At 38.7% G+C, this 25,591-nt stretch overlaps 1 protein-coding gene across 2 annotated transcripts in view; it reads left to right on the top strand.

Moving 5' to 3' along the window:
• Window positions 1–25,591, top strand: part of efl1 (elongation factor like GTPase 1) — a 157,357-nt gene that overhangs the window by 104,396 nt on the left and 27,370 nt on the right. For both annotated transcript variants that reach the window (XM_084722363.1, XM_084722372.1), the window contains exons 16-19: window positions 481–612; window positions 1,961–2,108; window positions 23,889–24,018; window positions 24,235–24,361. In XM_084722363.1, the coding sequence (XP_084578489.1) occupies window positions 481–612; window positions 1,961–2,108; window positions 23,889–24,018; window positions 24,235–24,361 (537 nt within the window). The remainder of the gene's footprint in view (window positions 1–480; window positions 613–1,960; window positions 2,109–23,888; window positions 24,019–24,234; window positions 24,362–25,591) is intronic.

Genomic DNA, 25,591 nt, shown 5'->3' with positions numbered 1-25,591 from the left:
ACTACATTTCAAAATATAATATTCTAAATTTACATACAAAGTCTCTCATCATTCATTCAATGATCTATTATCAGATGTATTGGCTGGATATCTGCACATGCAGGTTTATGAATATCCTCACTTATTCTGTCATCTGTCTCCATGATGAAAACTTCCAATTAACCCTCTCCTCCTGCTGTAGTCATCGATCGCCCCTTACTGTGGAAAGTTGCTGTAAAGTGATTTTCTGCAGAGTCTTCCTGCTAAAAGCCTGGTGCACCTCATCCAGAGATGCACAATAGTGTTGGTGAATAAACTGCGCAGGCCACTGAAGCAATGAAAGCTTTTAGTTATAAAAGTGAACAAGTCAAGCCATGAGGGTGGCACTGAAACAGAAATTAACTTTTGGGTTTTGTTTTGTTTTTTTTCCTCTCTTTATTGATTTCACTGGTCATACCCTGACCCTGCTGTAATCTTGTTCGTTGTTACCTCTCCTGTCAGGTATCGGAGGTCTGGAGGAGTGCGTCCTGAAGTCGGCCACCCTGTCAACCTCCCCCGCCTGCTCACCCTTCACCCCACTCAACTTTGAGGCCACACCCATCGTACGGGTTGCCATAGAACCCAAACATCCAAGTAGGTCTTTGAAGGCACACAAACACCTAGTTAGTCCAAGAATTTTAAACTCATCTACAATCATTAATAGCCAAGATTTTGAGTGTTTCTGGTTGAAAAATAATTCATTGTATGTATGGATAGTATACAGCATCCTAACAATTCCATTTATTTGAAGACACAGTATGTCCATATGATACTTGTTATGGTCTCCTGTGGAACAATTTCAGCATAGTTTAATTTTACTTCACCACATATACAGTAAATGTGTTTTTGTTGCATTTCCACACATGTACACACACCTCTCACAGAGGTAATCTGAAGCTGTGTGTTTTGGACTCTCTCGCACTAGCAATGATTCCCATAATCCCACTGTTCAGATGTGGTATCAGCTAGAAACTCTGCAGTAATTTCATAGGCAAGAAGATAGTCCACTTTTAAGTCTGTAGGCTGCAGCTCAGCAACTGGACGTTGGTTGACCCCAGTGAAAATGATGAACAGTAAGACAAAATGGTGTACCATCAGGCATTTGGATAGAGCGGGCCACAGGGCCAGAACTCCCGGGGTACCAAAATGCCCCTTTCTCCAGCAGAAAAAAATAGTGCAGTTGTCAGTGGCAGATTACATGTGGTGTTCTAGTGAGTATTTGCAGCAGCAGGACAGTGTGTGTGGGTTTGGGTCAAAATAAACTACAGTGTGTGTTCATGGTAATGAAGGCACATGTCACCCAGTGCAGCAGTGTGGCTCATTTTTGGACAACAGTGGAACTCAGTGTCTCAGAGAAATATATACTATGATGTGAGAAGATATATCAGGTTTTAATACCCACATAAGATGTGTTCGATACATTCACTGCTTGATCTTTGCCTTATAAAAACATTCTCAAGTATTATTCATTTCATTATCTGCAGCTGTATTTTTTTACAGGTTTCATGACATTATCATGCACTACCTGGAAATTGTATAATAAATAGTGATTTCTGATTATTGTTGAATTGGAAATGAATTCGAATGACTTGGTGATTTTACGTTGCACCTTCATGAGTTTTACATTTGTAGTTTTGAGTGATGGATTGTCATAAAATTTGGTACACAAATTCATGTTCTTCATGTGTGTCCAAACTTTTGACTGGTTGTGCACATGAACCAAGATAACAGACAGAAGCCCCAACACAGTCAGTGCACCCAAGACCTGCCTGTCTGTGATGGTCCCTGTGCTCACACAATTAAAATAGAACCTTAGTTGCATTTAATTTGCTGTCACTCTGCCTTGAATGCAAAATAACAATAAAAACATATTCATGAACACCTGTATAAGTTCATTTTAATGGTTTTTAACAAAAAGCCACTTTCTTTGTTTGTGTGTCAGGTGAGATGCCGAAGCTGGTGCGTGGGATGCGTCTCTTGAACCAGGCAGATCCATGTGCTGAGGTTCTCATCCAGGAAACAGGAGAACATGTTCTGGTCACTGCTGGTGAAGTTCATCTCCAGCGCTGCCTGGACGACCTCCGAGACCGGTCAGTGTGTGTGTGTGTCTGTGTTTGACATCTCCAGACATCTCTTGTGTGTCTCTGCCCATGTGCTTAAATCACTGCAGCATAGAATCTTAAAGTCTTTTCAAGTTAATTTTCACATAAAGTCTCACCTCCTGCATCAGTATTAATACCTTTGCTCCTTATGTGGTGTCTGCTCTCCTTGAGTTCCATTTTCATTCTTTCATTCATTGCCTCTCCACATGTGGCTTTTTCTGTCTGAGTCAGATTGATTGTCTTTCTGTGTTTGGTCTCTTTTCTGGGCTTCTGTGGACTGATTGTGTGCATGTATTTGGTTCTGTAGTGCAGGTTGGATACAGTGTGTGTGTGCATACATCGAGTGACTCAGATCTGTCAGAGAGAAGCTGATCTGTTTCCAATTTCAGCACCATCATTATCTGGCTATCATTACATATTGACTGCAGCCTCTCTGTGTCTGGACGCTGCCAGCCTCGTCAGAACTGCACCGGCTCACTGACAGGCAGATGGATTGTTAGAGAAAATTTGGTTCTGTCCTCATGTGGCTGCTGTGTTTCTCATATGATCACAGAGATTCAGCTAAGCGCTAGTTGAGAGAGGCTTCTTGCTGTTTCGAAAACAGCTCTGGAGCCTCACTTGAGACCCTCGTGTAAAACACCAGCCCACCCTGTAACCTTTCTAAAAAAACAAAAGAAGACATAAAGAAAAAGGGAGATTGTCTTCTTAACACTTTCTAAACACTTGGTAGACATGTTAGAATATACATATGTATATATATGTGTTTGTGTGTAAATGACTAGTGCTTAGTCAGATGCTAACATAATGAGAATTCCCACTGATGAGTGAATAGAAATTAGTATTGTGATTGCGGTAATATTTTACGAACAAACAGATCCATTTTACTTCACATGCTTAACATAAAACATTTGTGCTCAGACTTTCAGCCATATATTTCCTATGATCTGTTGATACAAACTAATTAGAGATGCACCAATTTCAATTTCCTTTGATTTTTTCCTCTGATTTCCGATTGTTTTAAGGGTCTGACCTGTTGGTTCCGATTTTGGCCGATTCCGATTTTCAGTCTTTCTAAGAACTATAAGTGACAGCATTCACAAACATTTTTGCAACTTTTCTTGTAAAAAATTATTGGATGTTCATAATAAAACACTGACTATTAAGTATTAATCAAATACTATTTTACAGTCATCCAGGTTACAACCAGCCTTATTATAGTTTTATATTAAGATTATGAATAGGGGGAACGTGATCTCGCGACTGCGACAGACACAGACGCGGTGCAACAGTTTGCTGCAGTAAAACTTTGCCGTGAGACAGACACAGAAGTTAAACAAGTCTGACTGAGAAAATGAGTAGACACATCAACACAGGTTGTTTATTCTTCATCCAGAACAGGAGGTGAGATTTTAACTGTCCCTCTGTAAACAACAGTCTGCTGCTACATTAGCCTGAAGAGCTACAAAGTTTACGGCTGTTTTGCGACATTGTCAGCTGCTCTGTCTCGTTGGAGACTGTCTGTCTTCTCTTTATCCTGTTCTTTGGAATCTGTCGCTGACACCAACTTCATGCAAGCATGTGTCTGAGTGTGTGTAGCTGTCATTTTCTCTGCTGCGTGCATGATGTGACCATCGTGCAGAACACGTGTGTGACAATGATAGTTTAGGGTTAGGGGTTGAACCTCGACCTGAGCAACTGAAGCAACCCCAGATCATAACACTGCCCCCACAGGCTTGTACAGTAGGCACTAGGCATGATGGGAACATCACTTCATCCACCTCTCTTCTTACCCAGATTGACCCATCACTCTGGAACAGGGTAAATCTGGACTCATCAGACCACATGACCTTTTTCCATTGATCCACAGTCCAATCTTTATGCTGTCTAGCAAACTGAAGCCTTTTTCTGATTATCCTCACTGATAAGTGGTTTTCTTAAGGCTTCACAACTGTTTAGTCCCAGTCCCTTGAGTTCTCTTCGTATTGTGCATGTGGAAATGATCTTACTTTCGTTATTAAACGTAGCTATGAGTTCTACTGTTGATTTTTTACAATCTGATTTCACCAAACATTTAAGATTTTTCTCTGACCACATTTCTTCCTGGAAGATGATGGTTCACTACTATCCTTCCAGGTTTTAATAATGTGTTGGACAGTGATTGTTTTCTTTGCTTGATGCAGGACAATTACTCTTCTGAAACAGAGTAACATCTTTTCCACGACCACAGGATATGTCTTCCGACATGGGTTCAATAACTTGTTACCAGCTGAAACATATGAATCACTGCAGTAATTATCCAATGGAAGCGTCTTACCTGTTTTAGTTAATTCCAGGTGGTGACTTTTTTTTGACCAGGCAGTGTAGTTGCTGACTTCACGTTGCTAACTCAGTCTATTACTCTGTCTTCAACACTTCACACTAATCAGCTACAGCAACCTCATAAACTCAGACTCAGAATTCACAGTTTCAAAGTTCAACTTCATGTGTGAATGATGTTAATTTGTGTAGTTTGCAGGGGCTCTATTCATTCTGACCTAACATTTCATTTTATTTATTATTTTCTTCTGGCACCAGCTTAATGAGCAGGAACAGCTGAAGTTAACTTCAGAAAGTTTTTTATTTACCACTTTTTTATGCAGCACAGCAACGATGCTGCTGAAATAAAACTCAGAAAGACTGACTGACATGTGATATTAAGTGTTTTTGGAAGTAGGACACATGATACACAGTCTCTAGAAGTGTATGATTCAAATTTTCACATGGTCTTGTGTTCAAATAGCAAATAAAAATCACAGTACTTGTGATATTGAATTGCAGTACTTGTCAAATTGTAATACATATTGAACCGGCACACAAGTATCTTGATGGTGTTGAATCATGAGTGTATCATCCAGGCTTTACTGTGTGTACAGATCAGGAACATGTAGAAACATTTTCAGGGACATCCGTTTAAAAGTTATACACCTTTTTATGATAGTCCACTCCCACTACCACAGCCCCTTTTAGCAGCATGAACACACACACACACACACACACACACACACACACACACACACACACACACACACACACAACCTCCACGCCAAATTTCAGCCTCCTAGGATGAAAACTGTGGTCACCAGAGGCTGAGGAACCTGGAACACCAGCCAAGCTAAAAATAAGCTGAAAATAGACCCTTGCTTTTGCACCACTGTGACTACACAAAGGTACATAAAGCTTTGTTGTGTTTTCCCACCTCACATCACTACATCAGTAAACAATGGGGTTAGAGCACATTCTCCTGGATAATGTTTAATGAAGCCGTGGATGATTGACTAGATGCACCTGTAGAGCAACCCTCAAATTCATCATGCATGCTTTCATTATGGACTGAAACATTTGTACTTTTTCACTCTGTGCACTTTAGCACATTAACACTGTACAGCGCTTTTGATGAATCTAACAAGAAATATCTAAAATCGAGGGTCCTTCGCTGCATATGTGACTTTTTTCCTGACTGCTGACCAGAGTGAAAGCTGCAGCTCAGTCCTTGTGAAAAACTGCACAACTGAAACAACAGGCATTTTTACAGGATCAATCAGGATTTTCTTAAGACCTGATGAATAAAATACTTAGTGTAATTATAGTAGTAATTTGTTTTTCCAGCCCTACAAATAAACCCACATTAAGAGAGGTAGAAAGTAAACCCTGTAGAAAATCAGCCAGACAGAAACGTGTAAATAAATGGTGACACAGCCTCATTTTCACTTTAAACTGCAGCTGTCTGGATAAATCCCCTCTATAGTTAACCACACTACACACAATTAGAGCTGCATCGATTAATTGTTTATTAATCAATTATCAAATTAATTGGCAATTATTTTGATCATTGATTAATTGGTTTGAGTCATTTTTTAAGAAAAAATATCAAATTTCTCTGATTTCAGCTTCTGAAATGTTACTGTTTTTTGGTCTCTCTACTCTTCTGTGACAGTAAACTGAATACCTTCCTCAAGACAATCAGGTTTGGGAAATATTGATCAACAACATAGACAAACAAGTATTAATTGATTACTCCAGTCATTGGTTGCACCCCTACACAAAATTCAGCAATGATGCAGCTCTATTAATTAGGGATATTCCTGGTGACTAATTTCCCTGTTGATTAAAAGCAAATTTTTATTTTGACTAATCGACTACTCTAACAGTATGAAAACCATTGATCATTTAAAACACTGTCCCAAAAAATATTGTGTATAAAGAGTCATTTGAAGCCATTACTTATAGTCTACGATTGCCAAATCATATTTTAAATGCTGGTGTAATGTGTGACACTGTCCGCTGTGTAATGCGAACATTGCACATTAACCTACAAAGCATAACATCTCAAATGCTTCACCTTTTCAGACTGAAAAGGATCACAGAGTCTGCAATCAAACGACATTGTTTACCTGGCGCTGATGTTAGCTGCCAGCCTGCTACACAGTGTCACAGCGTCAGTAGTGCTAGTAGCAGCAGCTGTTCTCCTTGCAGGTTAATGTCTGTCTGTGCTGAACATGGTCACATGTTGCTCCAGTGGAGATGTTATAAGCCAGTTTATTATGTCACTGCCTACATTCAACATTATTTGCATTTTTGATATCAAAACACTGCCAGATCGCGCTGGTTTTACAAGCTGTCATCTGTCTGACTTTGCTTTTAAAAAACATTCAGGGTTGTGTGGGCCATCAGGGCATACACGCTGGGCGAGAGAGGCTGCTGTCTGATGTGGTGGCAGCCCTGACTAATGGTGGGCAGCCGCATAACACCTTAGAGGCAACAGATAACTGGCATTGTGCATGAATAAAATATTGCTAAACAGTTTAACCATCTAGTATTTCTGGTGGTGACTAACAAGAGTGGCAACATTAAATCATGTAGTCGCCTCATCGCGCACATCCCTACTCCTGATTTTACCAATGTGCAGACAGGATCTAGTGTATATTATGCAATGGTGGGAAAATAGACGAGTAATAAAAGGCTGTGGGTTGCAGTGTTGTGTAGAAACAGTCATGTAATTCCCCTCAGAGATCAATGACCTCCTCTGCCTTTCAGCCTGACCTTCATCCAGACCTCTTCTGCATATGTTAGCATTGTAAAACCCAGAGTATTGATTAAAGGAGAATGCATCTGTCATTTACGTAATCCATCAAAGTACTGTGGTCCATCTTTCATGTAACTAGCATGTCTCTCTTTAAAGACTGTGACTTGTAGCACATTCTCTAAATAGTAACCATTATCCTAAGGATGGTCTGTACATGGTATCATCATCATTTTGTATCTTCCATACAGTCAGTGACAGCATGTGTTAGCTGTAGCTGTTGTTGTCATGTTAAAAGCATGTATTCATCACTTTATTGATGCCATCTATTTATTCATGAAGACATTTGCTTTTGGAAGGATGCGCCCCTGTCTTCATTCATCTCAGCTGTCAATAGAAATCAGTCCATTTATAGGAAAGTCAGAGCAGCCTCTCCCCAGGCACTGCTGCTGAAATGATAATAACACATTATATTAGATCTTTAGCAGTGTGTATTTTTGCTTCTAGTCATGTGTGTATATATATTCCAATTGCAACTTGTTGCATGAGTGAGAAATGATCACTGAGCAGAGGATTCCAAGTGGAAGCTTTGATCCCTTATTGGTTTCATCTCTCTAATAGACTCCATGAAAGGGAGAAGACAAACTAAAGATACATTTTGTAAGCATGAAGACATTTTTAATATTCTTCATGCAGAAGGGTGCGATACAGAAAAGAAGGATGTTTGTCATAATCCTTAGAACAGTCAGTCCTTTTGTTCTGTAGGAAGACATTAATTAAAAAATGTAAATGTCTGATTGTGTTGTGTTTGTTCGGAATGTTGAATATATCTTATTTTTATCTTATTTTTTGAGAAAGTGAATTTTGAGCAGGCCATTGTTTGAGTAGAGGGTTTCTTTTCTCCTCGATGTAAGATGAAATTAGATATATTGGAGGGAAATAATTATTCAACACATTAACATTATTTTCTTTTAGCATATTTCCAATGCACCTATTCACAGTTATAGTAACTCATTAAAACTATAGTGATAGAGAATTTTTAACATTCCAATTTATTAAAAAAGGTTTATGTAATGAAGTACAGGACCAGTCAAAAGTTTGGACACATTTTTCATTCATTTCTTTCTTTTCTTTTTTCTTTCTTTTTTTTTTTTTTTTTTTACAATAAATGGTTCAACAGTGTGCAAAGCTGTCATCTAAGCAGAGGGTGGCTACTTTGAAGAATCAAAAATATCAGATTTGTACGTCGACAGCTGTGTAGGAGAAGACCAGGGGTCGATGATAAAAAGCATCGCAATCAAAGATTTAATAACAAAGATATTATTAAAACTGTGATTGCAAAAGTGCAGAAGACAGCGTGACAGTCTTTCATACGAGTCTTTTCTTTATTTTAGATTCTTGAGAAAGCAAAAACATATTATGGCTTGTTTTCACAGCTCACTTCATAATTCCATTTAATTTCATATTTCATATGTTTGATGTCTCCAGTATCAATCTATGATGTAGACAAAAAATACAAATTAAAAGAAATACATTAAATGAGAAGATGTGTCCAAACTTTTGTCTGGTGCTGTAGTAAGTATTGAACACGGTAAGAACTATTAGAGGTCCGTCAGTAAAGTGCAGATCCCTGCCAGGTAACAAACAGTGAAGCACCTACTGCAATTATCATGACCACCAAGAATTTCAAACTGAAGCAGCTGTTAATCACTTACAGCCTCTAGTGGTCGGTTAAGAAGATTGAGAAGTCAGCTGTCAGTGTGGTCGTATAAAACAGAGCAGTCAAAAAATAGAATTACTGCCTCACAGTTGTTTGTCTTCACGTTCACAAGAATGGGATGACCTGAAAATATAATGCCTGTGGACATAAAAACATAAAAGCATAAAAGTCATAAAAAGGCTTTGTGATTGGCTGAGGACAGGTTTATGACAAACACACACACTTAGGCTTTTACATGATCCCCTCCTGGTTCATAGGTTAGTACTTCACCTCCTTGAAAAATGGTTACCCACCTCTGAATGCAAGTCAACAAATCATTTGTTGATAAGGTGTCTCACAAGGAAACATCTCATGATACGTTGAAGCAACAAACTCACCCAAGACCTGTGCATCGCAGCAACGTTACTGTGCAACAAAGTAATGGCACTGATTACCAGCAGATTTCTCTATTTGTAAATGTTCCTATAAGCACCATTTGGTTCATTTTCTGGAAGTGGAAGGAAGATCACTGCATGAAGAGACCACACGCAGGACCTCCTCACAAGATTTCAGAACAGGCTGTCAGAAAGTTAGTCCGAACACTAGTGACGAACCACTTGAAAAGCAGCAACTGATACACTCATTACAGAGAAAACAATACACTCCACCACCACAGTCTCCATGCAGGATCACCTCGAAAGGCATGTTGAAGCTCGTCTGAAGTCTGCTACACAACATTTGAAGAAGTCTGTAGATTACTGGAAGATAGTACTGTGGTCAGACGTAAAAAAAATATTGGCATCAATACAGCATGCTCTGTTTAAAGTTGAAGTTTATTCATTGGGCTGTTTCTCCTGTCCTGGTTCTGGCAGAATCCAAATTATCAAAGAGAAGATGAATGAAGTCGCATACAAGAAAACTGCTGATAAGATCTGATGCTGTCCATCAGGACGATGAGGATGAGATACAAATTTATAATATCCTCACAAATGGAATTGCATCCATTGCCAGTTTTGGTAGTGATAACATCGTCCCATATAATTGGATTTGATTGAACGTGCTTACTGACCAAAAAGACCAAAAGATCCACTCTTAAATGCAATGAGGAGGCAGTGGAGATTGATTCAACCAGAACAGATCTGGAAAAAATCAGAGACACAGAAAGACGCATTAAGTGAAATCAAATGATTAAGTAGGGCAGGTTTCTCTCAAGGATCTCACTGTTTGGCTCCACTCGTTGGCCTGCCTCCCAGATCTTGCCTCACCGTGCTTCATTAGATGGACGTCATTACTACAGTGATGAGTGGTGCCTTGTTTTCACCAGACCTGGTGCCTGGCACTCAGGCTAGAGAGCTGAAGTTTTGTCTCATCACCTCAGAGACTCTTTTTCCTCCTGCTCTCAAACTCTTTTCAGAGTGTTTGGCAAACTGGAGGTGGCCTCTAAAGTGACTTTTACTCAGGAGTGACTTCCATCTTGCCGGCCATACAGGCCAGAGAGCCACAGAGACGGGCAGCCTGCCTGCAGGTCCTCTTTTCCCTTCACATGAACCCTCATGGCTTCTCAGTCAACCCACTGAAAATGGTACATCTTGTATTTGTACTTGTGCCATTTTCAAGGCACCAAGCTCCCTGTCCTGTGGAAATTATATCAGATCTTTTCACAACCCTGTATTTTGAAAACTTCCTGGCTGCTTTTCCACAGGAACAGGTGAAAAGGGTTTTTAAGCACCAAGGGCATACTGACACATTTTTGGTATTTTTGTGGTACTAGGTGTGCTGTGAACCTGGAGTGCACCTGGATATGGAGTGGTAGAATCATTACCATACATTATAGGCTTTCATCCCCTTTAAAACCACTTTCTCCACAGCATGACTCACTGTCGATTTTGTGAGTGTGTAGTCGGGACTAAGATTCTCATGCAGTGTGTGTAGAGCTGCAGCTGTGCAACTGGTGGCTGCCCAAATGAGTTTACTTTGAATTCATGTTCTTGTACATTTTTAAAATCTTGTGTGGGTGACTTTTTATTAGAATGCAAATCATTAAGAACGTCTTCCTCAGAAGCAATGGTGGAAGTAGCTTATCATCATTGTCTTGCTGGTGCCCTGGAAAAAAGTAGCAAAAATGCCCTTTTGGATGTTCCTATGGGAGATAAAACATGAGAAAATGCCCTCAAGGGTGTCCTTCCAGTGGACAAAAGGTGAAAAAATGCCATCTAGAATGCCATTCCAGACAAAATGTGTAAAAGTGTGCTCTAGGGTGCTCTCCACCGGACAAAACATGAAAAATTGCTCTCTAGGGTGCCCTTCTAGTGGACACAATGTCAAAAAGTGCCCTTTAGGGTATCTTTCCAGGGGACGAAACATGAAAAAGTGCCCATTAGGGTGCCCATCCAGTTGACAAAGCATGGTAAAGTGCCCCCAGGTTTTCTTCCACTGGACAAAACGTGAAAGAGTGCCCCCTTGGGTGCCCTTCCAGTCGAGAAAACAAGAAAAAGTGCCATATAGGCTGCAATATAATTGTTGTACTAGTCTAAACCAGGGATTGGAATTGTTTTGCTGTAACTACATCACAAATTTCCATGCACTGGTCCACCACTCCTTATCATTATAATACACAAGAACCAAATTCATGAGGTTGGAATCAAGAACATTTAGGAGAGAAAGTCTGCCTTAACAAGAAAAAGTCCAAAAGAGCAAGGTTGGAGAGTGCAGAAAAGAGGAAAAGAGTGAAAAAAGGAGGAATGAGACAGAGAACCTGTGGCAGACAGGTGTGGGCAGGACAAGGTCAAACACATCTCTCTACAACAAACACATAAACACACTTCTATAAAGTCAACCGCCAGACTCAGACTGAAATCTAAATCTGCTGTAACATTTCAAATTCAGGCTAAATGTCAGGCACACGTAGACAAAAGCTGCTTTTCATTTCTACCTGGTGACTGTCCATTTTGTCAGCTGTAATGACAACTGTTGCTGGCGCTGCATCATAAGTAGCTAGCTAGCTAATTAAGCTAACATAAGCTGAGTTGATTAGAAATGCCGTCTCTGGTGAATTTAAATTTTTCCAGCAGACAAATGAAAACATTCCAAAACATTATTAAGGCTACAATGAAACTCTTGAATGAGATCGCTGTTTAGTTGTCTGGTACTGATAGATAATAATCATCTGTCTTCTTTGTTTGGTCCTCTGAGCCGTAGGCAGTGTGAGCCATTAAACTAAGACAGGGAGACTGCTTATTAAAAACAAATCCAGTCGGGTTGTGTTCACGTTGTCAGCTCACTGATGAAAAGTTTAGTTTGTCAGCTTTAAAGTTAATTAGCGCAAGGACTGCACCTAACAATTATGTTTTAAACGATTAATGTAACGATTATATTGTCAGTTTATCTTAGGATTAATTTATTGATTATTACAATTCATTGACCTGAAATAAATATCAAAAACTTAAAACAATATTTTATTAAGGGCTAATCCTGAAAAACAGACACATAAAGCACGTTAGAATAATGACAAAAGTGGCATATTTTAAAGTTTACACTCTGTTTAGACTCCACGTCAGATTTCTGATCCGAAAAATATTGGACCTTAAATTCAAAAGCAGCTATGAAGCATATTCAGAGCTGCAATGGTTAATCGATTCGTAATTCTTTGATTATCGATTAATCAGTTTGAGTAACATTTTAAGAAAAAAAGTAAAAAATCTCTGATTTTAGCTTCTTAAATGTGAATATTTTCTGGTTTCTTTACTTCTATGACAGTAAAGTGAATATCTTTGGGTTGTGGACAAAAACAAGACATTTGAGGACGTCATCTTCGGCTTTGGGAAACACTGATCGACATTTTCAAATAACTATTAATCAATTAACTGAAAAATTAATTGACTGATTCATCAACTTTGAAAATAATAGTATATAATAGTCAGTTGCAGCCTTGTATTAATTAAATCACTAATCAGTGTGTCAGCTCTTTCCCTGAACTCAACAGTCAGTATTTTCATGTATGTACTTCAATCTTAAACTGGTTATGACATGAATTTGTTTCATCATTGCAGTAATATGCAGGTAAGATGATCACTGGCAATGTATTTTTTACATCAGCATGGGGAGAGGAAAATAATTGAAATGACTATAGACTGTCTGTAATGATAGTTTTAACCATTTCTGACTCATACGTGGTCATTAAAGCAAACAAAGTATAAAAGGGCAGAATAACACAGTTAGATGATGCATGGTGTGAAGTTAACAGCAGCAGTGCAGGCATCACTTTTAACATGGGGGTGATGAAGAAACATGTAGAAAATCTTAAATGAGTTCTGCTACATGTTCCACATGTTGATCATCCTGAAATAATGTGGTTGGGTGCTGACAGAAAGTAAACAGGATGATGCTGCTGCAGGAGGACAGGTCTCTTGGTGCTTCAGTTCCAGCTCTCCTGCAGCAGTTGCACCACTGTGATAAGTCACGTCCAGTTTGCAGAGCTAAAGAGAACGTCTCTGTCTAAAATACTCCCACACTTTAGATGATGGTTGCGAGGCTGGCTCTCTGCAGCTTGTTCTGTAGGTGAATCCATGCTTTGATCAGACGCAGCATTTCATAGTGATGCATTGACGCACTATGCAAATCCACATCTTTCTGTAATGGATGAGGTTGATAAAATTTACAGATTGTCCCACTCCATGTTAGCACAGCCAGCTTTTCATACACCCTCCTCTTTGTGAGATGTCAGAATCGGATTACAATTTCATTATTAATCTCTTGGGTTTTTTAGCAACCGTTAGCTCTAAAATCTCTTGGTCGATCGATGGGAGTAATGGAGTCAGCAGGTGAACTTGTGGGAGGAGTCACTGCACTCAGGACAGTTCATGAGTTCCTACACTTTAGCCACGCCCCTTCCATAACTCATGGACCATTTATTGTAGACCCATTGATGGGGGAGGGAATCATTGGTTTCAGCAGAGAGTATTTCAGTGGGGTGAGATTGATCCACCCAAATACTTTAGCCACACCCCCTCTATAACTCATTTCCTGTTTGTTTTGGGCACTTGTCATTATTAAACTGAGCAGAGTCAGTCAGTCAGTCAGTAGCTGGTCAGTTATTGCAAATTAGCATTTGCTTCTCAAATATTTGATTTGATATTTATATATAATCAAGGTTACTGGTTGAGTTATTTTTGCTGACTCACTTGACTGATATAAGTGTTTTTTTTAGTAATCTTTTTTGCATTTTTTGATAATACAGGGAAACACGGTGACATTGCTCCCTACAGAAAATAGGGCAATACATGAAATCATGTCTTTGATGACCCCTGACCCGCCTCCTCATCCCATCCTTCCTCATGTGACAGTACATAATTTCCACAAAGGAATAAAACCAACAAAAACAACAAATGAAAGACCAACTATAAAAAATAAATATCGACATATTTTTAACAGCAATACTACTTAAAGGTATTTTGACTATTACATTACATATGGAGGACCATAAACCTGACATAGATTAAGTCAGATACTACTGCACGTTCATGAGAGGACTGCTGTATTGTATCACTTCACACTGCACAGGGGGGTATTTTTCTGCTCTCTCTGGCAGGAGCAGTGTCCCCGCAGTTAATTGCTTCTTTCTGCTGTCTGAGGCGTGATTTTGGAGTAAGCCTCTGTCAGTCATGTGGGTGTTAGTGAAATGGGTGAGGATTCCACTCTGCTGCCTGTTGCTCTGTATTTGTGGGATTCCAGCTGAAGAAAGGAGGCCATGTGTAATGCCGCTGCTATGTTTAGAGCCGGGCCAGACAGCTCTGAACACAGACAGCAAAGGAGGACAGTGGCTGGCTTGCTGGCTGGCTACTTATCTCATAGGGTGGCTTCCTGATTGGCTGGCTGGGTAGCTTGATGGCTAGCTGGATGACTGGATCACTGGCTCGTTGTTTGCTTTGTTGGCTTGCTGGTGTGGTGATGCGACTCGATGGCCCGTTAGAAGTTTTCTCAGCGAGTCGACTGGCTCATGAACTGGCTGATTGGCTGCCTGCCTGACTGACTAGCTCGTTTGGCCGGCTCATTGGCTGGTTGGGTGGCTGGTTGTCATGTCGGCTGGCCGGTGGCAGTCTGAGCCCTTTGTGACATCGCTGGCGAGCGGCCTGACCCGCAGCCCTGTCACGCTCAGAATGAGGTCAGCGCTGCTCAGCCACTCGTGTGAGCACGAGACTGTGACATCACAGCTCCAGCACTCAGAGGGGATTATCTCTGTCTCCGTCTCTGTCATCAGAGCTGGGTCAGGTGCCAAACATTCACAGGCTGTCAATAAACAATGCTAAGTCATGCAGTAGACTGATCATTTGTGATGTGCTACTTTTTTTAGTTCAGTCTCCTGACCTCTCTTCATAACCTTTGCTGTCATTGTGTTTATGATAAACTGAAGACTGATCTTTATTTATATTCAGTTCACCTACATTATAAACAGCTTCAGTTGTTTCTATCAGTCCCTGAAGCTGGAAAATACTTCACTACTGATAGAAGAACTGATATTAAAAGTATTTTGACTTATATAGAACAGATCAGTACTCATCCCTTGCTTGCTGCTATTTTAAAAATGCCTCATCGACATTATTAATGAGGTTTTAGAAGCACCAGAGGCCCCACGATATGATATTATCAAGATACTTAAGTAATGCTGTGAATTTAAAGGGACAGATCACCCCGAAATTAAAGATAAAAAAAAAACATATTTTCCTCCTGGCCAGTAGTGCTGTTTATCCATATAGATTTTTATGGTGTGAGAAGATATCGGCCTTCTCTCCAGTTAATGGGACTAAATTGCACTTGGCTTTTTTTTATTAAATGTAGTAGGAAAATCTGACAGAGTTGTCGTCTTACTCTTGACAAAATGCTTCATTTTTTTTCATTTCACAGCGGAGTCGTAGTGAGCAGCTATTTTATTTTTTCATGTTGCTCAAAGTTCTCTTAATGCTAATCAAAATACACATTTTAATATGAATTTAAATTTGTTTAAAAATAGAAGGTTTACCAGTCCTTGAGCAGTATTCACTCCTTTTTTAAACCAGGAAGTGAGACAGGGGACAGGTGTATAGCTAACCCTTTTTATGCCTGAGTAAATCATGTTTATAAAAATCTGACAGAGTTTATGGAAATCTGGGACACAACTTTAAAGGACCAACATTTTCATAAAAAAAATGATTTTAAAACAATGATGATTATAATAACACACTTTTACACCTATGTTATCAGTAGATATTGTTACTTTTAGATTTTAGATAGGCATTTAACACATTTTTAAATTGTTTGAAGTTGTGAATTCTTGTCTATGACATAAATTACACATATTTCATATATATAAACCCTTGATGAATAAACTGTCACCAAAAAAATGGAATTAGAGAGTTGATATTAAGAATTTTTTTTTGGAAGGATCTGATTTGTACCAATTCTCAACAATGGGTAATAGATAATTTAATGTGAAGTGGAACCTCATGGAACATAATTTTGACTGATTTCACATTTTTAACTGAGGGAGAGAGGGACATGAGTGTCAGGGACAGTGAGGGACTGGGACTGCCTGTCTTCTGTCCTGTTTTCTGTCGCTGCTGGCTGCATCAGTTGAGGATGTATCTGTCTGTGTCTTTGTGTCTGTCAGTAATGTCGTCTCAGCCTTGTGTCTGTACCACCTCAACACAAACGTAAACACAGACGTCTTTTTAGGAATGACCCAGTGACCCCCGGGTCATCCAAGAAGCTTCCGTGTTGTTGAGTAAAGCCTCTAATACAGACAGACAGCCTAATCGCTGCGGCTCCTCGTCCTGCGTGGAAAGACAGACAACATGCTTTTTCACAGTGGCACTATAAACCTGACTACACCCTGACTGCAGACAACTCAGGGTTCTGTTTGTAGTTCTTTTTTGGACAAGTTAAGGTCAATGAAATTTCTAAAAGTTGAACGAATGAATGAATAAATTTTTTATTATTGCACAAGCAGTGTGTTCGGCCCAAACAGGCTTACAAGACACCAAGCAACTTTCTTCTAATTTTAGTCTTTATGCTGCTATATGCTATAATACTATACATATATTGTAACTCAGCTTCCTCAAAGATATAATGAACCACTTTAACCCACAGAAAATTGTACAATTTTCTCCAAAAAAAAACCTTCTCATTGACTCTGTTTTCTCACATATTAAGCAGACAATTGCACAGTCTGATCATTTCACATTTTCTCCTTATTGAACCAGGAATCCAACCCAGATCAGCCTCAACAGCCAAAATAGAAGCAAACTTATAAAGGCTTAAGAAACAGCGTGCAGCTCTGTTCTGTATGGAGGCTGCTGCTTTACATTCTTTAAAGCCCCATATCCCTGAAGCATAATTTAATATAGGGGAGGCACATGCATCATAAAGTTGCAAGTAAGTAGAATATCTGAGATCTTTACAAACTTTAAACTTGTTAACAACAGACCCTAATGCTCTCTCTTGGATTTAAAGGATAAAGCTAGCAAAGTTCTGCATAAATGTCATTATCAAGAAATCCTGTGAAAAGACCACAATCTAAAATGTTTCTCTCATTACTTTCTGACATCTCTACCCGGTCTGTGGCTCTGAGCCACAAGCCAATTAGTCTACTGAAGATGTAAATCTTTAAAAGTGGCTCACAAATATATAGTTCAGTTCTAAAAAAAAAAAAAAAACAGCTCAGTAATTTCCTCAGTCCAAAGGGAACGCTAGTTTTTAGCCATGATTAATCAAATAAGAGGAAATAGTACATAATGCAGTGTTGGGGACTATTTTTAGCTGTGCATTTATCTACATTTGGTACTCCAGTGAGTGTGATTTTTGGGAAACTGTATGATGTGCTTGGAATTGACTTTAAAGGGTCAGTTCACCCCGAAATCAAAAATATATAGTTTTCTCTTGGTCTGTAGTGTTATTTATCCATCTATATATCGGATTTTGGAGATATCAGACATAGAGATGTCTGCCTGTTGGATTAAATGGCGCTTGGCTGGTGGTGCTCAAAGCACAAAAAATACATTTGAAAATTTCAAATTTAGTCTCTTTACAGACATCCTGACAGGGTTACTCAAGATAACCCACACACCTTGTTGTAAGCAGCTTCATGTGGGAACTACTTTTTTTTCAAGTAAAAAGAAAGAAGTTCTGTTAGATTCTAGAGCAAAAAGAAAGTGGTTCCTACATGAAACTGCTCACAACAAGGTCTGTGGATTATCTTAAGTAACTGGATCATGATTTTTGGAAAGAGAGAGAGATTTTATATCAGAGAGAAGTCAGACATCTCTACGGCAGATATCTACAAAACCCTACAACTCACACCAAAAATATCTAGATGGGTAAACAGCACTACAGGCTGGGTTAAAATATGTATTTTTTATTTTGGTGTGAGATGTCTCTTTAACAAACTACAGTGTGTGTTTGTGGTAATAAAACAGTCCCACCAGAAAGTTGCAATATTGCATTTGCAACAGTTCACAAATTCAACCAATTTTGCAATTTTTCATTCATTCATTTTTCATTTTTGGGTACTGCACTTTTATTTTAGAATTTTGTCTGTTTTGACTGTCTGAGCACCAAAAAGATGATGCTTCTTTGTAGAAAAAGCTCCCTGATGCAGTTCTTCATTTCCAAATAAAGCAGATTTTTTATGTTTTTTGTAATTTTGAGCCTTTTTGATATAATGTTAGCTAGGATACTCGGACAGAGTGTAATTGTGTTGTCCCTGGAACAAGTTGCCTTCAATTTTGTAAATGAATTTTACTGAAAAACTCACAACATTCTTTCACAATTTTCACTTGCCTAAAAGCATTGCAACATGTATTGCAATTTTTTAGAAAAGCTGCTGAAAAATTGGGCATTTTAGACTGCAACAACAGACTGACAGAATAATATAGTAATGGATGGACTTGCATTTATATTGCCTTTTTCTAGTCTTCCAACCACTCAAAGTACTTTACCCTCCACGTCACATTTACCCATTCACACACATTTATACATCAGTGGGTGCAGGTGCTTCTGCGCCTCAGAATTCAGTCATTCAGACTTCCACATGTAGGATCAGTTCATTATTGGTTTTAGTTTTTTCATGGGATTTGTTGACAAGGAGAGAACGATAGAACAGCACCAGACTGATGATTCAACTGCAGACTCTCTGAGGGTTGGCAGAAGGACATATACCACCAGTGAAAATAAAAGAAGCTCTAGAAAAGTTCTTTGACCTGCAAGTTAAGTAAACCATGCCGGCTGAAGTATCACCCTGCCTGACCTGACCTGAAACGCTCTCTTAATGGAGCACACTATTTAAAGTAGTCCCATTTGTCTGGGGCTGCAGCTGACAATTATTTTCATTATCGATTAATCTGCAGATTATTCTTGATTAAACATTTAGTCCATAAACCATCAAAAAACTGAAAAACAGTCATGTCGCTACCCAAGAGAGAAAGGTAACATCTCATTTGGTCCAAGCAACAGTCCAAAACTCAAAGTACTGAATTTACTATCAATTAATTATTAGTTCATCTATAATGTAAAAAGCAAACTCTCACTTTTGAGAACATGGAGTCAGAAAATTTTTGCCTGAGAAATGACCCAAACAACCAAGCAATAATTTAAATACGGCGGGCAGTATAGCTAGCCTATTGTTCAGTTTTTAATAAAAGCACCAAACTTGGAGGTTGTGTTGAAAGGTTCTTTCGGAATAAATTTAGATATTGGGCCATCTCAAACTCACAGCTTGCTGGGCGTGGCTTACCTTGCGAGGCAGCTGGATTTGCAAGATCACTCAAGAATCCATCTTGCCAGGCTCCAAGTTATCCGACGATTGTGTCTGTACCGGAAGTGGTGCAGCCACTCAGCTTCCTAGGAGGGACTACTGGCAGCTATGGGTGTGGTTTTAGGTGCACTGACAGCAAGAAGCATCAGTGGAAGCAGCTCATCTCAAACAAACAACGGCAGCTCCTGAAGAGGTTAGCGTAAATACTGTGATAGCAGTAGAGTAGATAATGACTGAATTTTCATTTTTGGGTGAACTATCCCTTTTTTTGTTAGGCACCTTATGAAAACCTTAGTTCTGGGTCTTTAAGTTATTAGCAGTGCTCTCAGCACACAGCAGCTTTTAGACATTTTTCTGTTGTTTGCTAGCAGACGGAAAGTGACAAGAGACACCGTCACACAATACAAGTCAATGGAGAGCCATGGGTTGTTTTCCCCTCCAGTGTGGGCGGGGCTTTAATGCGCCCCGCTTCTATAATAGGATCTTGTTTATGTCTGTTGTTGCATGTCAGTCTGTTGAAATAGGAAGGTTTGACCAGCCGCTGGTGATGGCCCAATATTCAAATGTTCCAAATGGTTTCTGATATGTGTATTTTTATTACAAAATGACCTGATATACTGAGCTATGCCTCTCCACTATTTCTTGGTCAGTTTTCTTTCAATTAACTAACTGACTAATAACCTCAGTTCCACATTTGACCAGTTTAAATACACACTGATGTAATGATGTGCACTGTGTGTGTGTGTGTGTGTGTGTGTGTGTGTGTGTGAGAGTGTGTGAGTGTGTGAGTGGATTGAGCCGTCCACAGTGTCAGAGTATCAGTGGCGGAGGTTGGAGGCCCTCTGCTACAGTGTGTTATTGTTCACATTAATATTTACAGCATCCCACATGGATTACATCCAGCATTGCTCTGTGTTGTTTATCAGCCGTGACTCCTCCGAGACAGATTTAAAGCAGAGACACAGCAAGGACATGAATCAGGAGAGGCAAAATATATTGAGTTTGGCTCCGTACGGCTTTCAGCACTTTAATGTCTTTTTTATTTGGGATATAAAAAGCAGACAAGTTCCCTCGTATATCTCAAATGATGACTTGTTACCTGTGTGAAGAAGCTTCTGTCTTCACCCCAGCTAGTCTTCCTGTCGGCGGGATATATCAGAAACAACTGACAAGATTCTGAGAATGTTTAGTCCACAGACATGTCTCTTTGCAACAGTATCACTTTATCTTAAGGTCCTTGTAATAAGCAGTATTTAATAGGTAATAAGGCCCTTATAAGTCCTTATGAGAAGCTTCTTAACATTATGCATTAAATAAAATGCATAAAATTGTGTAAGTGTTAAAGCATCATAAACATGTTTATTTTTCGATTACAAGACATTAATAAGCACTCAATAACCCTGATAACAGTTTGACTGCTCCATTAAAGCCTTATGAGATTATTTTAATTGTAATAGCATTGCACCTTTATTTAGTCTAACCAACTTTCCTATTATGTCATTATTAAACCTTTATTAAGCTTTCTTAAGATTAATACATACATAATTATGCGTTTATTAACAGTTAATGCCGCTTTTTGCAGCTACTGCTCATTAAAGGTTTATAGTGATATAATGGGCAAGTTAGTTGAATGCCATTAGAAACGGTCATAAGGCTTGTATAAGCATTCTGAAGCAGTCTATAAACTTAAGATTCTTAGAAGTTCTTACAAATGTTCTATAATTTAGCAGTGCACGTGTTTATGATGCTATTAACACTTAGATATTGATAATCATCCCATAAGTCCTTACGAGAACCTTATTAAAATTATGTATTAATGAGATTATGTAAGTGTTAAAGCATCACAAGCATGTTTTCACATCACATTACTGACTGTTTAAAAATGTTAATAAAAGCCTCATGAATTTCTTAAATTGTAATAGCGTTACACATTTATTTACTTTAACTAACTTGCCTATTATGTTATTGTAAAACCTTTGCTAAGCTTTTATGTTGCTTTATTAAGATTAATACATGCTTCGTTATGCATTTATCAGTAGTTACCTATGCACGTATTAACAGTGAACTCTGCTTTTTGCAGCGACTGCTTAGTAAGGCCTTAACAATCTCATAACAGCTGAGTTAGTTCAATGCTGGAATAGATGATTATAAGAAAGTCATAAGACTTTTTTTGAATTTCCCAGGGTACAAAGTGATGTATGAAACTTTCATGTATGACAAAGAAAAGCATGAAATACTCCCATGGAGAGACAAAATAAGTCAGTTTTTTATGTGTTAACTATCAAATCATTGTTTCAGCTTTAGCTGCTTAACATCACCATATTAACATTGTCAATGTTAGCATGCTGATGATGGACTATAATTGGTGACATTATGATCAATGAATCACTTTATCATTAAAAAATTAAAATGTTACTCATACCTAACAATACCAAATGTATTTCATTCTGTTTTTCCTCAATCATATAGCCTATAAAACATATAAAGATGTAACCAGCTGCAACTTCCTCATCCACTGCAGAGTGTGAAAAGTTCCTCACCTTTTTCATAGAAAAAATAAAATCTATTAGAGCACAGTTTTACCAGCTAAGAAACATCTCCAAGATTAGACACATGCTCAGTTTTAATGACACAGAAAAAGTCATACATGCTTTTATATTGTCACACCTGGACTACTGTAACTCTCTTTTTACCTGTTTAAACTCACACTTGGTCTCACAACTACAACTCATCCAGAACTCAGCAGCCAGATTATTGACTAAATCTAGAAAGTCCTGTCATGTTACCCCAATTTTAGCATCCCTGCACTGGTTACCAGTTCATTTTAGAGTACATTTTAAAATTGTATTAATTACATATAAGGCAATCCATGGTCTTGCCCCAGAATATATTAAGGAGCTTTTAACCCTGTACAGTCCAGCCAGGCCCTTGAGATCAGCTGATCAAAATCTCTTGGCTGTTCCTCAGACCAGACTTAAAACTAAGGGTGACCGTCCATTTTCAGCTTTGGCCCCTCAGCTCTGGAACAGCCTTCCCTTTAATGTGAGATCAGTAGACTCCACTGCAGCGTTCAAGTGACTTCTTAAATCTCACTTCTATAGAATGGCCAGTATTATTAATGTTTTATTGTTTTATTGTCTTTAGGAAAATATGTTCGTATCTATCTGCTCTAAATGCTTTTTTAGATGTTTCAATATGATCTTTTATGCTTCTGACTGTATTTAAATGGTCTATGACTTTTTTTTTCCTTTTTATTCTGTAAATCTTTTAATATGGAAAGCACTTTGTGCGTAAGCTTGAAAAGTGCTATATAAATAAAATTATTATTATTATTATCATTAAAGGCCTACATATTAAACATATGTACTTGAATATCTGATAACATGTGGAGAATGCTTATAAAATAATTTCTGTTATATTTTATTGTTTTGTTATATTTTATATATTGTTTATTTGATAGTAGATCAGTTAAAATTTGCTTAACTGACCAAATTCTTAACAATTGATTAGTTGATCATCAATTAATTGTTATCATCCCTACTGCAGACTTTTAAGTCGGTATATTTCTATACACATCTATGAGTGTGGATGCATGGGCTCTGTCTTGACAACCGTGTACCCGTCCATTTGTTGTGACTCGTCCGCAGACCCGTCCATGTGATCACTACAGATGACAGTCTGCTGTGGGACTTTAATAGAGGCCTTAGTCTTTTTTCCATTTCAAAAATATATTTAACTCTCAGTTCTCTGGTTATATTTTTAGTTTAGAATGTAATGCAGGAGAATATCAAACAGGCATGAAGCTAACTGTGAGAGCACAATGGACAATGGAGACTAGAGCTGCAACGATTCATCAAATAATCGATTATTAATTGTCAACTATTTTGATAATGAATTCATGGTTTTGAGTCATTTTTAACAGAAAATGTCCAAATTCTCTGATTTCAGTCTCCTAAATGTGAACATTTTCTGGTTTCTTTACTTCTCTCTGACAGTAAACTGAATATATTTGTGTTGTGGACAAAACAAGACATTTGAAGACATCATCTGATACTTTGGGAAAAACTGATCAATATTTTTTCACCATTTTCTGACATTGTCCCAAACAACTAATCATTTAGTGGAGAAAATGATCGACAGATTGACTGATGATGAAAATAATTGCTACAGGAATGACGGATGACCTTGTGTGCCATGTTTGAACAGGATTTTCACGTCTTTTTAAAGGTTTGCTAAAATTGAGATCAGTGCATCCAAGCCCATCATTCCATTCAGAGAGACGGTGGTACGTCCTCCAAAAGTGGACATGGTGAATGAAGACCTGGGCAAGCAGCAGAAAGTAGCCATCATTCATCAGGTGAGTTAACTCCAGTCACTGAACTGTCCACATCAAAATATTACCAGTTTATGAAAGATTCTGTGTTTTCTGTTGTGAGCATTTTGCCACTCCTGTAGAATTTAATTTGTAGAATCAGGCAGTTAGAAGGAGCAGAGGAGCAAAGAGCTGATTTGTTAGACTTACTAAACTCATAAACACAGCCGTAAATGTGTCGGTGTGTATGCTTGTTGCAAGGTGAAAGAAGAGGCCTCTCAGGGACGCTCATCTGACACCCTACATGTGGACCCTAGTGGTCTGGTCACCCTCACCACTCCCAACAGACTGGCCACTGTGAGCGTCCGGGCCATCCCCCTTCCACAGGGTAAGACCTGCTACACTTCAAGCCTCAAAGTGTGCTTCAAACTAACCAGGTTGTAGTTTGTTTCATCTGTGTCTAAAGGCTAAAATGTTCATAGCTGTTCTGACTAACTGCAACATTTGGCCCTGCCCACATAGAGAGGGGCAAAACACAATGAACCGCGCCAATGAGAATAATGATGTATACTTTGAGACAGTCACAGACTGTCATTGTTTTGTTCTCCACTGTTTACATGCAATCCTTGCCTACTTTCACACCTCCACACACCTGGCCAATTACTGTGTGAAGTGGGCGTCACAACAATTGAGTAATTGTCTTTATGAAAAAATGTCAAATGTTGCCCCAAAGCCCCTGCAGTTTGATGGAGGTTTAAGGGGCAGTGAGACAAGCACTGTGTTTGAGGCATACTGAGGCCTTAAGGATTCAGATTCAAAATAATTAATTTCTGTAAAAACGTTTAAGGTCTTGTGTCCAGGATGCACAGATTGTGTTAAAGCAGAAGCAGAGATAAATTAGCATCAGTCGGATAAATACAACCATTTCCATCTCTTCTTACTGAAACAAACATGCAGTGCATGCCAGCATGAAGATCATAACTTTATATTGATGTCAGTTACACATTTTCTTAATGTTTTTTGTGGAACAAATCAAAAATGAGTGAAATTTAGTGACCTTATTTAGTTTTAATATTCATGTTAGTTTTAATATTCATGTTTTTGTGTGTGGGATGAAAGTCCACTCTCATGGTGTACACTTTCCTATGACTCCATCTGACCCTGCTGGGTTTTATTCTATCAAATAAGGGAGTTTTGGGGATTGAGAGCAGGTTCCAAATTAGAACCAGTTCTAAAATTACAATCATTCAGGAATCATTATGATATTTTAATTTGGATTTTGCTCATTGATTCTTACAGAGTTATCACTTGCATGAGTTTCTGCAGGCTGATTCAGATACCATCATCTTACGTTTCTACAATTCATTAGCTTTAAAGGAGCAATATGTAGCCATTGCACATGCAGAAATGACTACAGCAGTCTAAATAGCGAGTTGGAGCCCTAGACTGTATATTATATAGGCTGTAATCCTAATCTATGGTTGAAGCAAGTTGTTCCGATCCGCCTCCTCCTCCCCAGATGGGGCAAAGACAGGAAGGCTGCAGGAGCTCTGCAGGAGTGCAGGATGCACACAATGTTGTAATTTAAAACAAATGAGGATGAGTCCTCCACTGTAAG

This window comes from Lutjanus erythropterus, chromosome 1 (genome assembly GCF_056507025.1).
Source record: "Lutjanus erythropterus isolate fLutEry1 chromosome 1, fLutEry1.hap2, whole genome shotgun sequence".
Lineage (NCBI taxonomy): Eukaryota > Metazoa > Chordata > Actinopteri > Lutjaniformes > Lutjanidae > Lutjanus > Lutjanus erythropterus.
Note: the sequence above shows the minus strand (reverse complement) of the source record. Positions and strands in the feature narration are given on the sequence as shown.